The sequence below is a fragment of the Amphibalanus amphitrite genome, unplaced genomic scaffold (genome assembly GCF_019059575.1).
Source record: "Amphibalanus amphitrite isolate SeventyFive unplaced genomic scaffold, NRLGWU_Aamphi_draft 001026F_arrow, whole genome shotgun sequence".
NCBI classification, from domain to species: domain Eukaryota; kingdom Metazoa; phylum Arthropoda; class Thecostraca; order Balanomorpha; family Balanidae; genus Amphibalanus; species Amphibalanus amphitrite.
In genome coordinates this window covers 151137-168836 of record NW_024882520.1, presented here as the reverse complement: position 1 = coordinate 168836, position 17700 = coordinate 151137, and the positions used below count along the sequence as shown (strand labels likewise).

Sequence of the window (17700 nt, the reverse complement as noted above, 5' to 3'; positions counted from 1 at the left end):
TTCTCCGTATAATGAGTAACGTTTCCTAGTACTCGTCGTCATCCTGTTTCACCATCTCTGGTGAGAGAATGGAGGAGATAACGGAACGTTCTCGTGCTGAAGTTACGACCCTCTCGGGATACCTGCATTCTGCTGCTTCATCCGGGGCCATTAGCTCACTAATCGCATGGAGCGAACAGTTTCGGAAATTAATTATTCCCATACCCAACGTCTTTCCGTCATACCCTTAAATTCGAGTTGATTCGTAGCCCTAACGTAATTAAAAAAATGCTGTCGATGAGCGTGACTATGCAAGAATGCATCCAGATCTTTGGACATTCACAGCTCCCATCGTATGCACAACACATGTCAGCATCGCTATCGCTTTCCTTGTGCCTCCAAACACGGGGTAAATGCACAGTTACATATTATTTAACATGAGCCAATCAATAAAATGGATATGAACGAGTTGGGAACATGCGCTGCATTATAGAGCATGCAACGACAGCAATGCATGGCAGGCCGCGACATCCAGCGAGCTAAAACGGGAAGCGACATAAATTGTCATGTCACGCACATACATACGTGCACTACCGCGTCTGCCGCTATTTTGCTACATGAGCGCAACATCTCCCCAGAGCGGAGCGGTAGTGGTGAGGTGCTCAACAGTCAGCGTTGGTAGGCATCGAGCGGGAACAAGAACATCATCACGGAAAACCCCCAGGTACATAACACAACAACAGCTGATACACAATATCACAGACGCTCGGAATCGGCGTGGCGACAAGCGTGGCTTTGGGGATCGATGCGAACTCACTCACAACGGGTGCAGCAACAACACCACTCCATCAGTGTCGTCTGATCACGCCAGAGCACTGAAAATCGCCACGCCCTTCAGTCTTTTCCCAGTCCAAACACTCCTGATTTCTGAAACTCACGCGGTTCGGAGGCTATGCCGACAGCACTGCTGAGCATCCGGCCCCATCCTCGCCGAGCTGACTAGATAACTACACGCGGCCGAGTGCCGGTCCGTCTACACCATCTGGTCGGCCGTCTGGTGAACGGCGTCGGTGCCCAGTTTGCCCAGAGCGGGGGCGTGCATCCCGTTTCCGGACGGCAGTGTGATGCCGTTGGCCACCGGCGGGCCCGTACCGTTCACCATCCCGAGCATACCAAGCTTCTCGGTTTTGCGACCCTTGCCTCGCTTCAGGCGTCGGCCCTTGTGTGGCAGGGCGTAGCGGAGACGCTGCCAAAAGTGGGCGTCGCCCCATTTAAGATAGGTGTTCGTACTGATGTAGAGCCGCAGTTCGGGAGCCATGTCCTCCGGGTCGGGTAGGTCGCCGTAGACGATCATAATCACGCGGTTGCGCCGGTCACTGAGCGCCTGCTTATGGGCAGCGATAAACTCGTGCCGGCCCCAGTCGCTCTGGATGAAGTTTTTGGACACGACGACAATGACGCGGCGTGAGTCCTGCACAGAGGTCTGGATCTGGTCCAAGATAAACTCTCCGGCCAGCCAGTCGCGGAAGTGCAAACAGAGTGTGTACTTGGGGTCGCCGCACTCCAGCTCCGGCACCAGCTGCTCCAGGATAAAGTGTTCGTCCAAATGCGAGTAGCTGATGAACGCGTCGTACTTCTTATCTGCGTCCAGCTCCTCCTCGGTGACGAACCAGAGACAGAGGTTGTGCGAGTACAGCCACGCCTTGAGCATCTCGCCATTGCGGTAGTAGATGCAGAGCATCACCAGAAGGCATGTGGCGACGGCTGCGGCCACTATGCAGATGGTGACTATGGTGGCCGTCCGAGAGGGACACAGCTGCTCGGAGGTCAGCTTCAGGACGCTGTTCCGCTCGCCGCCGACGCACACCATCTGCGCGGCGTCCATGATGCGCAGCGAGTTGGCGCTGATGTGCAGCTGGAGATAGTGGTGCAGCGGCAGCAGCTCGCAGTCGCACACGAACGGGTTGCCGCCCAGCCAGAGACGCGTGTCGTTGTTGGAGGCGGCGTCGAGTCGCTCCAGGAACTGTTTGCTGACGCGTGACACGTTGTTGTGGTTGAGCCGCAGCTCGCTCAGACCGGCCGGCAGCAGGGCCGGGGTCGGGTTGCTGATAAGGTTGTGACCCAGATAGAGGCTGGCCACCTGTCCTTCCGACCAGGAAACGTTGCCCAGGTCGCGAAGGCCTGCTCCCTCCACACGCAAACTTACTGCGTAACCGTGCTTAACGGGCGGCGTCCAGGCCGGCAGACTTGAGCAGGCAGTGATGAGCGTGCTTCGACTAGGCTGCTTCGTGCAGTTACAGCCGGCCGGACAGCCCTCGGGCACCGGACAGACCAGCTCATCCGCCGGGACTGTGCTGAAGGTCTGGTTAGCCAGTGGTGCCGGCCCTGCACATTTCAGCAGTCTGGTGTTCAGTAGAAACGGAGGGCCGGGCTGTCCCTCCGGCTGGGTCACATTGGTCCGATTGATGAAGACGTTTAGCCCTATTGTCTCGCAGTTGCAAATAAGTGGATTTTCGCCAATGTATATCAAGTTTGGATCGGCTTTGCCCGCTGGAAGCCACCGCACATCCATTCTGGAAATGTTATTGTACATCACACTGATCTCCGTACCGGATGACAAAAAGTTCAGAGATGACATGTCAATAGCCTGAAGGTCGTTATGCTCAAGATCCAGCCTTTCCAGCTTAATCAAGTTCAGTCGTAGCTGGCTTGGGATCATCCGTATGCGATTTCTATGCAAATCCAAATTACGGACTTCGCGTACAGTCGAGAATGCAGGCTCATGGCTGTCTAACACTAGGCTGTTGTTAGATAGGTCTAGGTGATGGAGACTGAAGTCCAGACCGGAAAACGCAAGATCACCCAGCTCTGTGAGGTTGTTGTCCTGTAGGAATAGTCGCTGAAGGCGAGGTGTGCGGACAAACATCTCGTTCGGCAGCTCCGTCAGACCGTTGCCGTTCAAGTAGATGGTGTCTAAGCTTCTCAAGCCGCGCAGCAGCCCCGAGGACAGCTGGCGCAGCTGGTTGTGACTGAGGTCCAGGTTAAGCAGCGCTTTCAGCTCGACAAAGCTGTCATCCGGTATCTCGGTCAGCTCGTTGTGGTCCAGAGTCAGGTTTTGGAGGGCGGTGAGGTCGCGGAACAGGCCGGGCGGCAGCCGCTGCAGCCCCAGCCGGTCCAGCATCAGAAGCTCCAGATGCGACAGGCCGCGGAAGATGCCCGCTGGCAGAGAGGACACGTCCACGTCCACGTTCAGCCGGCCGTTGATACGCAGCAGCTTGAGACGAGGCGTGCCGGCGAACAGCGTCTCGTTCAGCGCCCGGAACGGGTTGCACTCCATGCGTAGCACCTCCAGCTCGGTCAGAGACGCGAACACGTCACCCGGCAGCGTCTCCAGACTGTTTTTGTACAGGTCCAGGTGTCTGAGCCTCCCTAGGTCACGGAAATGCTCTCGTGTCAGTTCGCTAAGCCCGTTTCGGGTTGCCAACAGCTTCGTGAGATTATGCAGTCCGTGAAGGAATGTGACGGGTAGCCTGCCGGCGTTCAGGTTCCGGATGTGCAGTTTCCGCAACTGCGGCGTGTGCCGGAGCAGCCCGTCGGGAAGACTCGTGTTGGTACCAGTGATGGTCAAGTTGTGCAGACTCCCGGTGGACGCGAAGAAGTCGTCGTGCAGTTGGATGCGCGTCAGTCCGTCCAGATGCAGCGTCTCCAGGTCCATGCCGTCGAGGAAGTCGGCCGGCATCGTGTCATTGAGCAGGCCTAGGGACACCACCTTCACCAGCCGGACACCGCGCACGCCCAGCTGCTGCACGAAGTGCCGCAGCGTCCCGTCTGGCAGCGGGCACTGGTGCAGCACCACGCTGTGCGTCACCCCCAGCCGCAGGTTCATGGCGTACAGCGCCTCGTAGTCCGTTCGTCGCATGTCGTGCGGCTCGCACACGACCACCAGCCGCGAGTGGGTCGGCGTGTGCGAAATGCGCAGCCGGAAGTCCGTGTTGTCCAGCAGACAGAACACCTCGAGCTCTGTGGCGTTCTCGGCACTGAACCGGGTGCAGTTGGGCAGCATGGTCGCCGGTGTCGGTGCTGCAGCTGCAGCTGCAGTGTCAGCAGCACCGGCCGCCAGTGACGCCGCCTCCGCGGGCGCTGCCCTCGCTACGGCCGTCAGCGCTGCTAGCGCCGCCACCAGGGGCGCCAGCGTCGCCAGGCGCGGCGGCATGGCTCGCGATCGCCGCTCTCCGGCCGTTGCTGGTAGTTTGGAGCTCGTCAGTGGTAACGGCAGCCTATCCTGAAGAGTGGGTGGCTCGTTCCTCTTTGGCGTGGGCCGGCCGCCGACAGCCACCGTCCTCAAGAGACGCTCTCCGGACCTGCGGAAAAGGTCACAGCCTCTCAGATGAGCTCAACACAATGAGAGCACCGTTAACATTTCGTTCATGGACAAAAGTCATGAACAGACTGGTCACAATGAGAACGAAAATTGACCCCGGAAGTCACCAGTTACCGCAAGTAGCTCGCGGTTGAAGCGGACTTCTCGTGAACTGGTGGGCTAAAAATGAAATTGCCACGGCAATGTAAAGTTACTAATTAAATTCACACCACAACCATAGCGATGATAATGATATCATCAGAACAATTAAATGCAAAAGGACAATTGACATCGCACGAGCGCGGTAACTTTCAAAGGCGAGATGGGTGGGGGAGGGGGGAGGGGCGGGGAGTAAACGTCAAAGTCGATGTTAATCTCCCACTCATTTAAACGGCATCAGACGATATCATCGATATCAGCGTCAGCATTTGCATTCTCCAGTGGTAGCAGCCGTGGCTGTTAGCACTGGGTGATGGTGACTTTTTGGGCTGTCCAGTGGCTGAACGGATAGAGGCTCTAAAATGGTGGTGAATGTGAATGGTGGCGGCTGTACAGGCGAGCTCTCTCCGTGTTTATGGCGGGCCGTTCCCGTTCGGCGGCAGAAGGCCGGCGGCTGCGGGGCACTGCGCAGTGCGGCTCTAGCCCAGCGAGGTCGGCCGCCCTTCATACCCCATCGCACCGGCCCGGCGCGCCGCCCTGTGCCCCGCCGCCTGCGCCGCAGACAGGCACACACGGCACACGGGCACGCAGCACCCGTTGTGAGCGAACGGATCTCACGATAGAACCACACGCTGGTGCCGGGTGATTCAGCGCTGGAGCACAAAAGAGCCGAGTCTCCTGTCTGAGCAATGCGCCAAAGGTTTGATGAACATGATCGACGACGAGCCTTATATCCTCATCCCTCATTCGCGGGGTTCACCGTGCGCAGTCCCGCTGCAGGATAGCAGCTAATGTGGGCCAATCAGGTATCGCTAATCAGGTGTGCTCGTGCAGCCGTCGCGCGGTGGCCCCTCAGAACTGGTCAGGTCGGGATCGCGCCCATTTCAGATGGGGCCGATTACATCACGCGGGCTCCGTGGAAGGCCTTGGCCGGTCCGGCGAGCGCTGCTGCTGGGCCGCGGCGCCACCGATGAACGCCTTCTCTGAACAGGCACCATCGGCCGCCCCTTCCCAGTAGCCACCTGTGTGTTCTCAGCCGGGCATGGGGCCAAACATTGCATAGGGTCAGCGGTGCGCGCCAGCTGCGGGATCCGGGGAGTCCCCGGGCCGGGCCGACCGACCGACCTTGGTGTGACCGGAGCAGTGCGCGGCGCGACCGGCCGGGGACCCGGACAGCGGGGTTAAATCCCTGCCGGCCAGCCCGACCGTCAACGAGCGCCCGCCGCGGGACCCGCCCACGCCATTAGGCCGGCGACCTACGGGCGGGGCTGGCGCCAAACGACGGGTCGTCCCGCGGCGGCTATATTGCCGACACCGAAACAGTAGTGTCATTACCGGCACTGCCAGACCGGCTGCGAGCCATCCGTTTGGAGGGAGGCTCATGACGGGATAAGCCTTTCCAGAGAACTGCGCAACCGGCTATGTTATCAACTCAGACGGGCCGGGTGGCATTGACGCAAACTGGTTGGTAATGCGAGGCGCGGCTACTGACAGCCCTATGAAGTCTCCAGTAATTCCGGTGTTGAGCTGGAAGTCTTCGGAAAGAGTTGTTCCTGAGAAACCGATAACGAGTATTGGCTGACGTTCGATGAAGTGTTTGCATACCCGCCGGTGTGGGATTTTGTGACATCCGATACCACCACTAGATTCGTAAGATCAGCCAGTTTACGACTGGGTATACTGGATGAGCCACGGACTGGATGAGATGAGCCATTTTCCACCACTCTCCAGATCTGAGAACTTGCCAGAAATTGGAAATGGACAAGATATCCATTACACTGGTGACTGGCGGCCTACGCCGACCAAGAATATGCCACTTGATATACGACAGTCATACCTGCACCCGGACCTCTGGAGTCCGACAGGTCTTGAATTCTCAATTGAAAGGTCAATGGGGCCGGAGGTGCGCCGCGCCGGCTCGTTCCAAGGAATGCCGGCGGGGTACCGCGCCGCGCCGCCGCCCCAGGGAGGTGCCCGAAGGCAGCCCGCCGAACAGCTTGTCTAATGGGGCCCCCTGACGACACCCGACTGACATTTACCAGCCCCCGCGCGGCAGCGCTCATGTGCACATTTAAATATTAAACTTCTGCATTGCTGCTTCGCGGGATTGCACAGCATACCAGGCGCCAGTGTGAGGCTCAAATCAAATTTGCGAAACTCAATGCCTGCCTGGGTTCTCTTGGAATTGTGCTCGGGGCCATGCTAGATTGCAGTCGAATTGAGTTATGAAACATCCTGTAACACAGACTGTTTATTTTGAACTATAGGCTGTTATAAAGAAACGGTTGCTTTTCTTGTCGAGGGACGGGGTGGCTGAGCAATGGGAACGTGAAATATGCGATGGCCAGGAAATTCACCAGAAAGGTGGATGGGCCAACCATAATCATCAATCATCAACCGGAAAAGTCACAACTGGAGCATCAGAAGCATGAGATGGCGAGCCACCCAGCGGCTTAGCATGCCCAGCGCCGAGAATATTTGCTCGAGCGCAGTGCAGAACGGAGCCGGCGCGGCGGTTTGCCGACTTATCGTGCCACTTCCTCCGGCCAGACATCTCACTGCAGCCGTGCACGTGTGAACAAGCCGGGGATTCGGGCCGAGCCGAGCCGAGCCGCAGCTGCACGGGCACAGCTGCGCAGTGACATGGCGACGGACGCACCGCAGCGGCCGGCGCCCGTGACCCAGGCAGATCCCAACACTCTATCAAAACGGACAGACAAAGCACGACACATGGCGCACAGACAGAGCCCCCAGCACTGTATCAAACCGGACAGACAAAGCACATGGGACACGGCGCAGATACAGAGCCCCAGCAGTCAACACTGTATCAAAACGTACGGACAAAGCTTGGAACACGGCGCACAGACAGATCCCCGACTCCAACATCATAACGTGCGAACAACCCACCAGTCCACGACACATCACGCACAACCTCGACACAGTATTGTAAAGTACCTCCAAAACACAGAACATGGCATGGCGCATGGGCAGAATATGAACAGCACAAACTTACACCACCGAGCACAGCACACGTCTGACAGACAGAACGCATGACAGAACACACGCCACGTTTAGACGTAATACAGGGTGTCCCATAAGTTCGTTCTCACCTTTTCAACGCCAAAAACGCAGCAATGGTTGGTACGTCAGCCATGTATTAGGTACCAACATACCCTCCTTTAAGTGCCAAACACCTGGTGACCCTCTGCGGCATGCTCTCCACCAGTCTCTTCAGCGTGGACCTCGGGATGTTGGCCCATGCTGCCCTGAGCCGCGCGGTGAGCTCCGCCGCGCTGGAGGACGGCGGGGCAGAGTCGAGCTCCTGTTTCAAAATCCCCCAAATATTTTCCAGGGGATTTAGATCAGGGGAGTTCCCGGGCCAAATGCCCTTCTCCCAGAAACCTGGAACATGCACCCGGCACCAGTCTTGCGCGAGTTTCGAAGTGTGCGGTGGTGCACCATCCTGCATGAAAATCGGACTTGACCTTCCAGGAACCATTTTTGTCTCCAGAACGGAGCCTCTTGTACCCGAACGGTCAAGAGATGGAAGAAGCGACTTTGTGAGGATTTCGTCAACATAGTAAGCAGCATTAACGGTCTGACCCTTTGGCACAAAGTGCAATTCTGTAAGCCCCTGGGCGCTCATTCCACCCCAGACCATGACTTTGTCTGGGTTTTTCACTGTTGCCCGTGGCGGAACGTCATCAATATTACGGGCCCACACGCGATCATTCTGCGGGTTTGAGGTATGCAAAATTTCAAAGGGTGATTCGTCACTCCATATGACTTGCTTGAATTTGTCGACGGTCCAATTTCTCACCATTTTGCAATACTTAATCCTGTGCTTTCTCTGTTTTTCTGTGATTTTCGGTTGGCGTGGCCTTTTGTAGGATTTAACACCCACAAATTTTGTCATGTGCCTGTGAACTGTGCTCTTGGACACTTCATAACCCTTTCTGGCTAGACGTTTTGCCAACTTTCTGACGCTTTGGCCCCTTCTTCCAACTGCTTTTTGACAGACGATTTTCGCGACCATGCTGACTTGGTTTGGACGGCCAGAACGTTCTCCGTCTGCCATCGTTTTACCATCGCGAAACCTTCTCCACCACTTATTGACAGTACGACGGGACAGTCCAATCCTACAGGCAACTTCTCCCTGAGTGAGCCCAGCTTGGACCATCCCCACAGCCCGAGAACGCAGCGCCTCTCTTGACTCGTCCATTTCTGACACCTTGCGGTCTAGAACTGAACAGGGGTCGGGAACCTGACCTCCTCACGGCGCCACGTGTGCCCCTAGGCGCTTGGTGACCGCACGCACGGTGAACCATCATGGTTAGAAGCCCGACCAAAAGTTTCAATTGTTTTTGTTCAGTTTTGGTCATCCTAGCGAACACAATAGCTAAAAACAGGTGAGAACGAACTTATGGGACACCCTGTACATGGAGTGAGCTCAGCCTCCCCTATAGTTTGCGACAGAACAGTTCAGCACACGACGTCGACGCCAGACATAGTCACTGGGCACAGTACACCAATTTATCAGCTCACACGACTCACTGACAGGCGCGCCGAGCACAGCCATACTCTGCAGACATATACATTTACCTACTAACCGATCATGTTGCTACGCGTGGGGGGGGGGGGGGGGGGGGAGGGCGTGTCACTAGGTCCTCAAACACATACCACTACCATGGCGGACGGGAGGGGCTAGAACTGAGGAGGGAGGGGCTCGGCCCTCACCGGACTGTCGCCAACCAGTTCCCCACCACTCGGCGACACTGCGCGCCGGCAGTGGCCTTGGAGAAAAGCCGCCGAGCGAAACATGGCGCAAACGAGCCACAGACCGCATCGCCGCAAGACAGGGCTGTTCCAATCATGCATGCCATTTTATAGACAAATCACAGCACATGTGCTGTGAGGCTTCCGAATGCGAATACTACTACTGCCTAGTCGTTCGATGCCGATTCATTAGTCATTTGAAGTCGTTCGATGACTATTGGATTGGACGTCTTTGTTCTGTCGAGTGTGTGCAACTGTATTTATGCAGCGACATTCAGCGGCCTGCCAAACAAAGGGAGAACAGCAATGCGGTGAGGTCAGCCGGCGAGTCCCCGGCAGGGTCGAGCGTCCCCTGCAGACTGGTTGCGGCCCCTTCCGCCGCGATCCCGCGGGCCGAGTGTCGATCAGGAACCGGCAGTGGCTCGCCGCGCGAGCGGCGCCCAGTCCGGCACGCCAGGCGCGGCCCGCCCATATTCGGCCGGCACGCCCGGCCCATTGCGTGCAGGCCTCTGTCGGGGCGTCACGTGAAGTGGTATCGCTGGATGCAGTCGGCGCCTGAACAGGCGGCTCCGGCGGCCGTGACACGTGGACCGGCTGTGAGACGCCGGCGGCCCCGTCGAGGTGGTCGCGACACTTACTGCCGACGGGTATTAATGGTTACCGCAGCGGCAGCCGGCAGCCCGCACATTTACCTGGTCATGGTCCTGGCGAAGATAAGTGAAATTGAGGTGGGAGAATTTCCCACCGCAGAAGCTCTGAAGTGAGCCGAAGGTTTCCACCACCCGCCTGGTAACCAGTACCGGTGCGAAATTGGTGGTCACCGTGCAATGCACATGCCTACCGAACCGTGCATGGTTTGGGCGTTGTCCCGGTCTGATGTTTTGATGTCCGAGATTCTCTGATAACATTTTTCTAGGCAAACTCTTCATTCGTCGAAAGTCAATTATAGAGTCATCCATTGTATCATATGCAGGTGCACTAGGTAGAGCAGTTTTTTAATTGAACGGAGTTTCCACGAGAGATCCACTTTTGGCCAGCATAAAGCTGCCGATCATCTTTGTCGTCAAAAGGGTCACTCGTTTCACCATTTCATCCTGTCCATGGCCTGGGTCGGTTCCGTCAGATTAGCGGTCGCCGGTCTTATAAGGAAGTCGCAGGCCGTATAGCATAACAATACATTTACGGGGAAATATATCAATAATATTATGATGCTCTCATAAATTGAACAAATACTTGCCTGGGTGGCCGATAATGTAATTATTTCCTATGGCCGGGAAATGTCCACTGGGACATCCTCACCTTCAGAGGTCTAGTGAGGAGGATAGCGCGACAGGGAAATCTGAAAGGCCGCTCAGCAGTCGATTGATGGACAGTCCAGCGCCGACCATAGAGCCAGTACGCGTCTTTGGGCACTCCCAGACCAGCAAATGGTCACTGACTGTCACAGAACAACTTCCGGGAACCGTCTGTGCCCCCCCCCCTCCCCCTTCACCCGAGAACGCCAGGAAGGATTAGCAACTCGTGTCCCTCGCCTCCTTGTTTCGACCGCGGTGCTAACACGTGGTGCTTATATCTCGGTATATATGGCCAGCACTCATGTTTTGGACATGCGACATGCACGTCATGACAACCAAATTTGGCCATCACGCTTCGTTTGATAGTGCTTATGTGATAACAAAACAACAAAAAGCGATGAACTGTAAAAATATCTCACCCATAACTGCTGGTAACTGCTAAGTTCAAGAGGAGACTCATCGAATCAAATCCTGTTTTTGGGGTAAGTCAGCATTGGCTGTGAATCAGAGCATTTTAACTCCATTTCAAATCCTAAAAATGGTAGGGCGACGAAGGCTAATATAAACGATATTTACAAGAAACTACATATCTCCCGATTTAAGCAGTTTCTTAGCAACTATCTGGCTTCTTTTACAAAAAGTCGTCCGCTTCATTCCGTGTTCACTCTAGCCGGCCATCGCACGGCGGCCGTTTATTGAAGGAATGCGGCTGAACTGCCGACAACTGAAGGCTAACCGCAGCCGGTCCGGCGCAGCGACCCCCAACTCGCTGCTAATGATTCCCGGTACATGCGAGACTTCGAAGACAGGCGTGCACGTCACGAGCAGACTCGCCGCCGCTCCCGGACGCCGGAACAAAAACGTCGCGCACGCAGGGGCCACAGGCGGTTCCAGGAGACTGGGGACGTCCGAGCAAAAACCTAAATTCTTCCAGAGTACGGCTGGCGAAGACGGACACCGCATGTCTCACGAACAGACTGCTGTTCGTCATCACATTAGTCTGCAAAATAAGTTTTGTCGGTGTTCAGGAGGCCCGGGCTGCAGCGTATTGTCGGTATTCAGGAGAACCCGGGCTGCAGCGTGGCCCCCTTCTGCTGGACAGGCGGCTCAGACGAGCCCTGTTTCGCTGTCGCTGGGGATGCCCCTGCCTGCCGAACCAGCTCCTCTTGCCCGAGCGTCTGGCCCGAAACCGTGTAATTTAACTGGTGGATCAGAAACTCAACACAAGCACGCCGTCACGGAACCACCAGGCATAATCCGCATAAGACATGCACTCGTAAGCCGAGATAAGGCCCGTTTACGATGGGACTCGGACGCTCGGTGCGCGGAGATGGTCGTGCGGCGCGCGGGACGGCTCCTGCCGACGGGCGCGGCCGCTCCCAAAAACAGGCAACCAGGCTCCGTGCTTCCAGGAACGGGCCAGTATCGTGAACCGCGCCGCTGATCTCATGCCGGTGCTCCGGCAGAAAACAGCGCCCGAAGTGGCCATCGCCCGTGTCTGAGCAGGCATTCCGCTCAGGGGCGTAGGCAGGGGGGGGGGCCACTGGGCCATGGCCCCCCCCCCTTGGGCGCCGAAGGCGCCCTCCAATCGCAAATGCAATTGTGATATAATCGAATCGAAAAACAATCGCGACTGGAGGGCGCCCTCCAATCGCGAATGTGTTTACAGGGAAAATACGGATGGAGGGCGCCCTCGGAGGACGCCCATTCCAAATACGCCCTCCAAATACGGTTGGAGGGCTCCCTCGGGCGCCCTCCAACCACATTTGTAGGCTGTAGCTTTCTAAGCGTAACGGTGGTCGCCTATGTAAGCCGCTGTCCTGTAAATAAGCGCCCTCTCACCCGAAGGCGCCCTCCTGTAGGTCGCCACCCTGCTACACATTGCCGCCCTTCTGCTGATCGGCGTCCTCATAATTATTGGCGCTCTCCTACCTATTGCGCCCTCATGTGAAATTTTGAAGGCCGCCTTTCTCCCTTTTGGCACCCTCTTGTTCAGTGCCGCCCTCCTACCTATTGGTTCCCTAGTCCTTCCTGTTGAATGTTAATCGGGGCCCTTCTCCTATTGGCGCCCTCGTGTAGATCGCCGCCCTCCTAACCACTGGCACCCTCCTGTTGATCACCGCCCTCCTATCCACTGGCACCTTCCTGTTGACCAGCGCCCTCCGCACAGACGCCCTCCTGTTCGTGTCATCCTCTTGAGCAAAGGCGCCCTCCTCACCATTGCCACCCCCATTTTAATCGTCACCCTTCCGCTCATTGGCGACTTCCAGTTGATGACCGCCCTCCCACCTATTGGCGACCTTTTGTTGATCGCCACCCTCCTATTGGTGCTCTCCTGTTCCTCGCCACCCTCTTACCTGGCGCCCTCCTGTTGATTGTTGATCGGCGCCCTCCTACCTATTGGTGCCCTCCTGTTGATCGCTGCCCTTCTATCCATTGGCGCCCTCCTGCTGCTCGCCAACTTCCTACCTATCGGTGCCCTACTGTCGAAACTCGGGATGTTGATCGGGGCTCTTCTACCTATTAGTGCCCTCCTGTGGAACGCAGCCCTTCTACCTATTGGCAACATCCGTTGACTATCATTTATTTACTCCTTTGGCATGTTTTTCAACTTAGTCGTTCTATTGCACATAGTTGATGTCTTGCCTGTGAAAACTGCCACAAATGAACGTGCATTCAGCACAATGAATGAAGTATCTATACCTACCAAAACTATCTACGCTCTACGATGCATAAAACACGTCTTTGGTCTTAACGGATTGATCCTACTTTACGTGCATCATGGCATCTATATGGATTACGATTAAGTATTGTCAACAGGTTCGGGCGCAACAGCAGGCATCTGAAGTTTCGGTGATTGAAACTGGTTATGTGGGTACACTGTATGCATCTGTGAGAAGGCTATGAAGGCTGGTCTGAGGTAATTTGGATGATGTTTACGCATCTCGCGCTCCGGTATCAATCCGATACGGTGATCTGGTGCGTAGATATGCCACCGCCAATAAACTTTTATACATCGACACCCATGAGCCAAGCTTTCTGTACAGTTTGTGTGGCAGCGGCCCGACCAAACCTTAGGTATTTTTTACACCTTCAAATTTGGTAAAAGAGCGAGAGGAGCTTTGAACAGTGATCGTATAAAAGGCGTGCCTAAAAAGCGGAGGAAAAGGTTGTTTTCAAAAATTTCGCGCGCCTTCGGCGCAGCATTTCAAGAACACTTGACCTTTTGTGACCTGGAGTATAAAGAATACACACGATGCAAAATCAATGCAGCACGACCTATACGAGGTTACGCAAAAAAAAAAAAACTGGTGGGATGGTAAAAAACGCCTCCCAACCCCCCAACCCCCATTGAGCGATTTTTTATCTCGCGACCGTATGGCGCCCTCCTTGGGTGAGGTGGCGCCCTCCAAACCCTTGGCCCCCCCCCCCCTTCGCGATTTTCTAAATACGCCGCTGATTCCGCTGGTGCCCGGGCCGGCAGGGCGCGCGGCGCCACCACACCTGCCCACTGCAGGCGAGCACCGCGCTCATAGCGTGCTGGGGCCTCCGCACGGAGCGCGCCCGCTGGCGTTTTTTTTTGGGGGGGGGGGGGGGAGGGTACCACGGCAACGTCGCCACTCCTCGCGCCTGCCGGATGGGCGGGAGAGACCCGTCTGCCGACTGAGAGGCCCATGTTTACATTTTGGAGCGACTGGCTGGCCTGTCGCACGGCGCCCCAGCAGTGCTGGGTCCCGCGAGAACGTAAGACCACTGCAAGATGTTTTGAACGTTGCTGCAGACAAGACCTGCTCTTCGGATTAGGCTAGCAGTTACTGTCGTCAATTCATCCAAATATTTTGCCAATAAGCTGTCTGGTGCAAAGTGCGGTCGTGAACGCCGACGGCATTTCATAACATTTTACGACGCTGCAACGCGGGCAATTTAGGGTAACTACTGAATTTGACCTGCAGGTCCCTTTCATCACTTTATAAGTCAGGAAATGGTTCATGCTAGCATCCGTCTTATTCGCTATGGCATACTCAACCAAGCCTATCACCTATGTAAAGGTCAACAACTGGATTGCGTCCTTGCCATGCTGCAGATCCTATCAGACAGCATCTGAGAGCTTTTCGCCGAATTTATTACATTGAGCCCCGTGAAGTCTCGAAACGTCTGTGTACTGCGTGCTTTGAGGCAGCGCTGGGTGGCGCGGGACCGCACTAGCTTGCGTCCCCAGTTCAGCTTCTGTTTCCGAATAGTCGCGCCCTGTGTTCCCTTCAGCGAACCATCCACGATGACGAGCCCATGTATGTCCTTGGCAAAGGGGCTTCTAAAGACAGCACGTCGAGATCTGAAATCGCTCTCAGAATTCAGCCAGACTAGCGTGGTCGTATGTGACATTGAGGTTCCGGATACTAATGACGGAGAAGGCAACTGAAGTGTAAGTAAATGGTGGTCCGAATGGAGGTTACTTCTACCTGCAATACCAACGTGTGACACTGGACCAGCGGATTCACAAGCGGGAGAGACGCAACCCAGGCCCAAAGACCTATGGGTAAATATCGCAGCCATTTGGGAAGATGGAAAGCATGCCAAATGTTGACGCTAGACCTCTCCGGTAACAAATGCCAGGTGGGATCCATCCGCGGGTGCAACAGTCTCACTTTGAAGAGTTTGCCAAGCTACGGGCACACCCGAGCGCCCTGGGAGACAGGTCGCTGAGTCCCCGTCGGAGCAGTGACTGTTGCTCGAGGCTGTCGAACCTCCTCAGCGGTGGCTGCGGGCGATCAACCCGGGCCCACCAGACCGGTCCGCGATCCGCTCCACGGCTGTCTGCGCGGCCGCTCTCACCGCCCGACTCCCGCGACGCTCACGCCATGTGCGGCCGTGAGAGCTGCGCGCAGCCCGGCTGTCACGCGCGCCCGGCACAGATGGCCCGTCACCGAACCGTGGAGGGAACTTTGTCGAAGGCGCGTGACGTCAGCCGGCCCGGAGAGCGGCGTCTCTGAGTCTGTGACGGCACTGGCAGCGTCTGACAGTTTATCGCCGGCCCCGACACGGGCCATCGGCCGGCGGTCCAGGTCCGCCCGTCAGGCCCCGTCGGCCGCCAGCGGCGTGACGGTGACTCAGCTCCTGCCAGGTCAGCTGCGGGCCGCTGACCTGGCAGGATCGGACAGTTGGGAAAGCGAGAGCCCTTCGGTGACAAAGCCCGCGGCCATCTAGTTCAATAAGAGCGGCACGGCCAGCCGCGGTGGCGACGACAGGTCCGGGAGAGCCGCCGGCGGGGGCGGGGTGGGCGGGCCGCGACACCGCCCCCGGGCCGTGGACATCGATCGGCCGGGTCACGAAGTATAGGATCACGGCACGGTCGCGCCCGCCCACCCGCCCCCTGCCATCGTCGGCCACACCGATCAAACGCTGCAGAGGCCGGGACCGGGACCGGAGCCAAGCGGCCACCAGTGTGCCGAGACGTGAGTCAGTCGCAAAACGGCCGGTCCGCTCGGTTGCAACATACAATAGTATTGGGTGGAGATACGAGTGACTGGCGCCTGCCGTTGCATGTCCATTAGTCAGACGGTTCCGAGAAAGTAAACACGCGGATGGTGGGTGGTGAATAATCGGACAGCAGCGATGGAGTCGACTTCGCAGACTCTGATTTTTGACTGTCGTCAGCTCCGTATCAAATCTCACCAGTCGGTGAGTGTCCTCCAACCAGGCTTAGTTTTCACCCTCCGTTTTACCATCGTGTCAATGTCCAATGAACACCGGCCCTTCGGCGGCCCCTGCTGCCGCGCAGTGTCCCTGACCTCGCTCGGACGGTGGACCGTCTCCAGAGCCGTCACGTCGCCTCGACCAGCGGTACCGAGGGCGCTCGCCAGAGCTGGCCGCTCACAGAGCGTCGCTTTCCTCCCGGCGGAGGTGCGATGCTACGCGCGATAGGCAGCGCCGACCGGCCGCTCGCTGCCGGGCGCCGACTCATGCTGGCCGTCCGGGCTGTCCAGCGGCGCGACCGGACGGCCCCCGCACGGCCACGGCCTCGGACGAATGGCGGCCGCGGAAGAGCGGATGAGCGGCCCCATTTGGGGCCAGTTTCAGCCAACAACAAATCACAGAGTACAGTGCGTGTCGCCGCTACTGGCGCTGTCATTGGTCGGTTTCATTGGGTAATACCGTGCGAGTCTTTCTCTGAAGCAGCCATTACGGTCCCCGTACCCCTGTGGGGCGCCCCTTCCGGACTAGCCACTCGCCGTTGGGGGACAGCGGCGGCTCCGAAACTCTCTGGGTCTACTCACCTGTCTCTCCTCTGCACGTTCCGTTCCTCACACGGCCCGTGGACCGCCGCGGTCCGGCTCGATCACAGCGCAGTCGACGGCACCCCTCCCTGTCAGCGTCACAGCTATCACTGGCAGCGAGTCGCCGCCGGCCGCGGCCCGCCGCCCGTGACGTCACGGCACCGCCTCTGACGTCACGACCCGGGCGGCGACGGCAGCAGCGCCGCGGCGATGGCGGGCGCGGGCAGAGTCGCGTAGTGCCGCAGGCCGACCCGCGGCACAGACGTCAACACAGGGTGGGTGGTGTGTTTCGCCGTGGGGTGAGCCCAGGGCCGGGCCGCGATGGTCGGACTGACCCAAACAGACCGAGGAACTTGCGGGAGCGGCCGGCGGAGGGCAAACAGCGCAGGGGCCCCCGACAGGCGCAGTGAACAGCGGCGGCTCCAGGAGCCCTCGACAGGGGCGGATAGAGCCTTACAGCGACGACTGACTACCGACAAATGCCCATAGCAGGTGGTGTCATAGCGTTTAAAGTTTAAACCCTGCCAGGCGTTAAAGGTGTTTAAATTATTGTGCCTCTGGAGTTCTTTGAATTGATGGGACAACGTGTCGGCCGAAGAACCCGTCGTCGGAAATGTCATCGCCTTGTTTGTTTATTGGGATTTTAAGGCGCGTCAACTGCGGTGATCATTTTGCGCCCCTAACGTTGAAAATGTCATCCCCAAACCCCTCCCGCCCACCCACACATTGAGATGGGAATGTCTGTACCCGGTGACCTGCCCCGACCTCATCTGTTTTAGCGCGCTCCGGTGTCCGGGGCATGCGACTCGGTGGCCGGAGTGCGGTCGGCTGTCGTCGATTGACCCACAGTTAGTGG

At 57.3% G+C, this 17700-nt stretch overlaps 1 protein-coding gene across 1 annotated transcript; it reads right to left on the bottom strand.

Annotated features, from left to right (window-relative positions):
* Positions 1 to 389: 389 nt before the first annotated feature.
* Positions 390 to 17262, bottom strand: LOC122369331 (protein toll-like). Its single transcript, XM_043343999.1, has 2 exons — positions 16845 to 17262; positions 390 to 4340 (listed from the first exon to the last, which is right to left on the bottom strand). Exon 2 carries the CDS (start codon positions 4190 to 4192, stop codon positions 1013 to 1015), a length of 3180 nt encoding a protein of 1059 aa, XP_043199934.1. The 5' UTR covers positions 4193 to 4340; positions 16845 to 17262; the 3' UTR covers positions 390 to 1012.
* Positions 17263 to 17700: the final 438 nt, after the last annotated feature.

What these genes read in the sequence shown, in the direction of transcription:
- LOC122369331 (XM_043343999.1), bottom strand. Translation starts at nt 4,192, where the DNA reads ATGCCGCCGCGCCTGGCGACGCTGGCGCCCCTGGTGGCGGCGCTAGCA.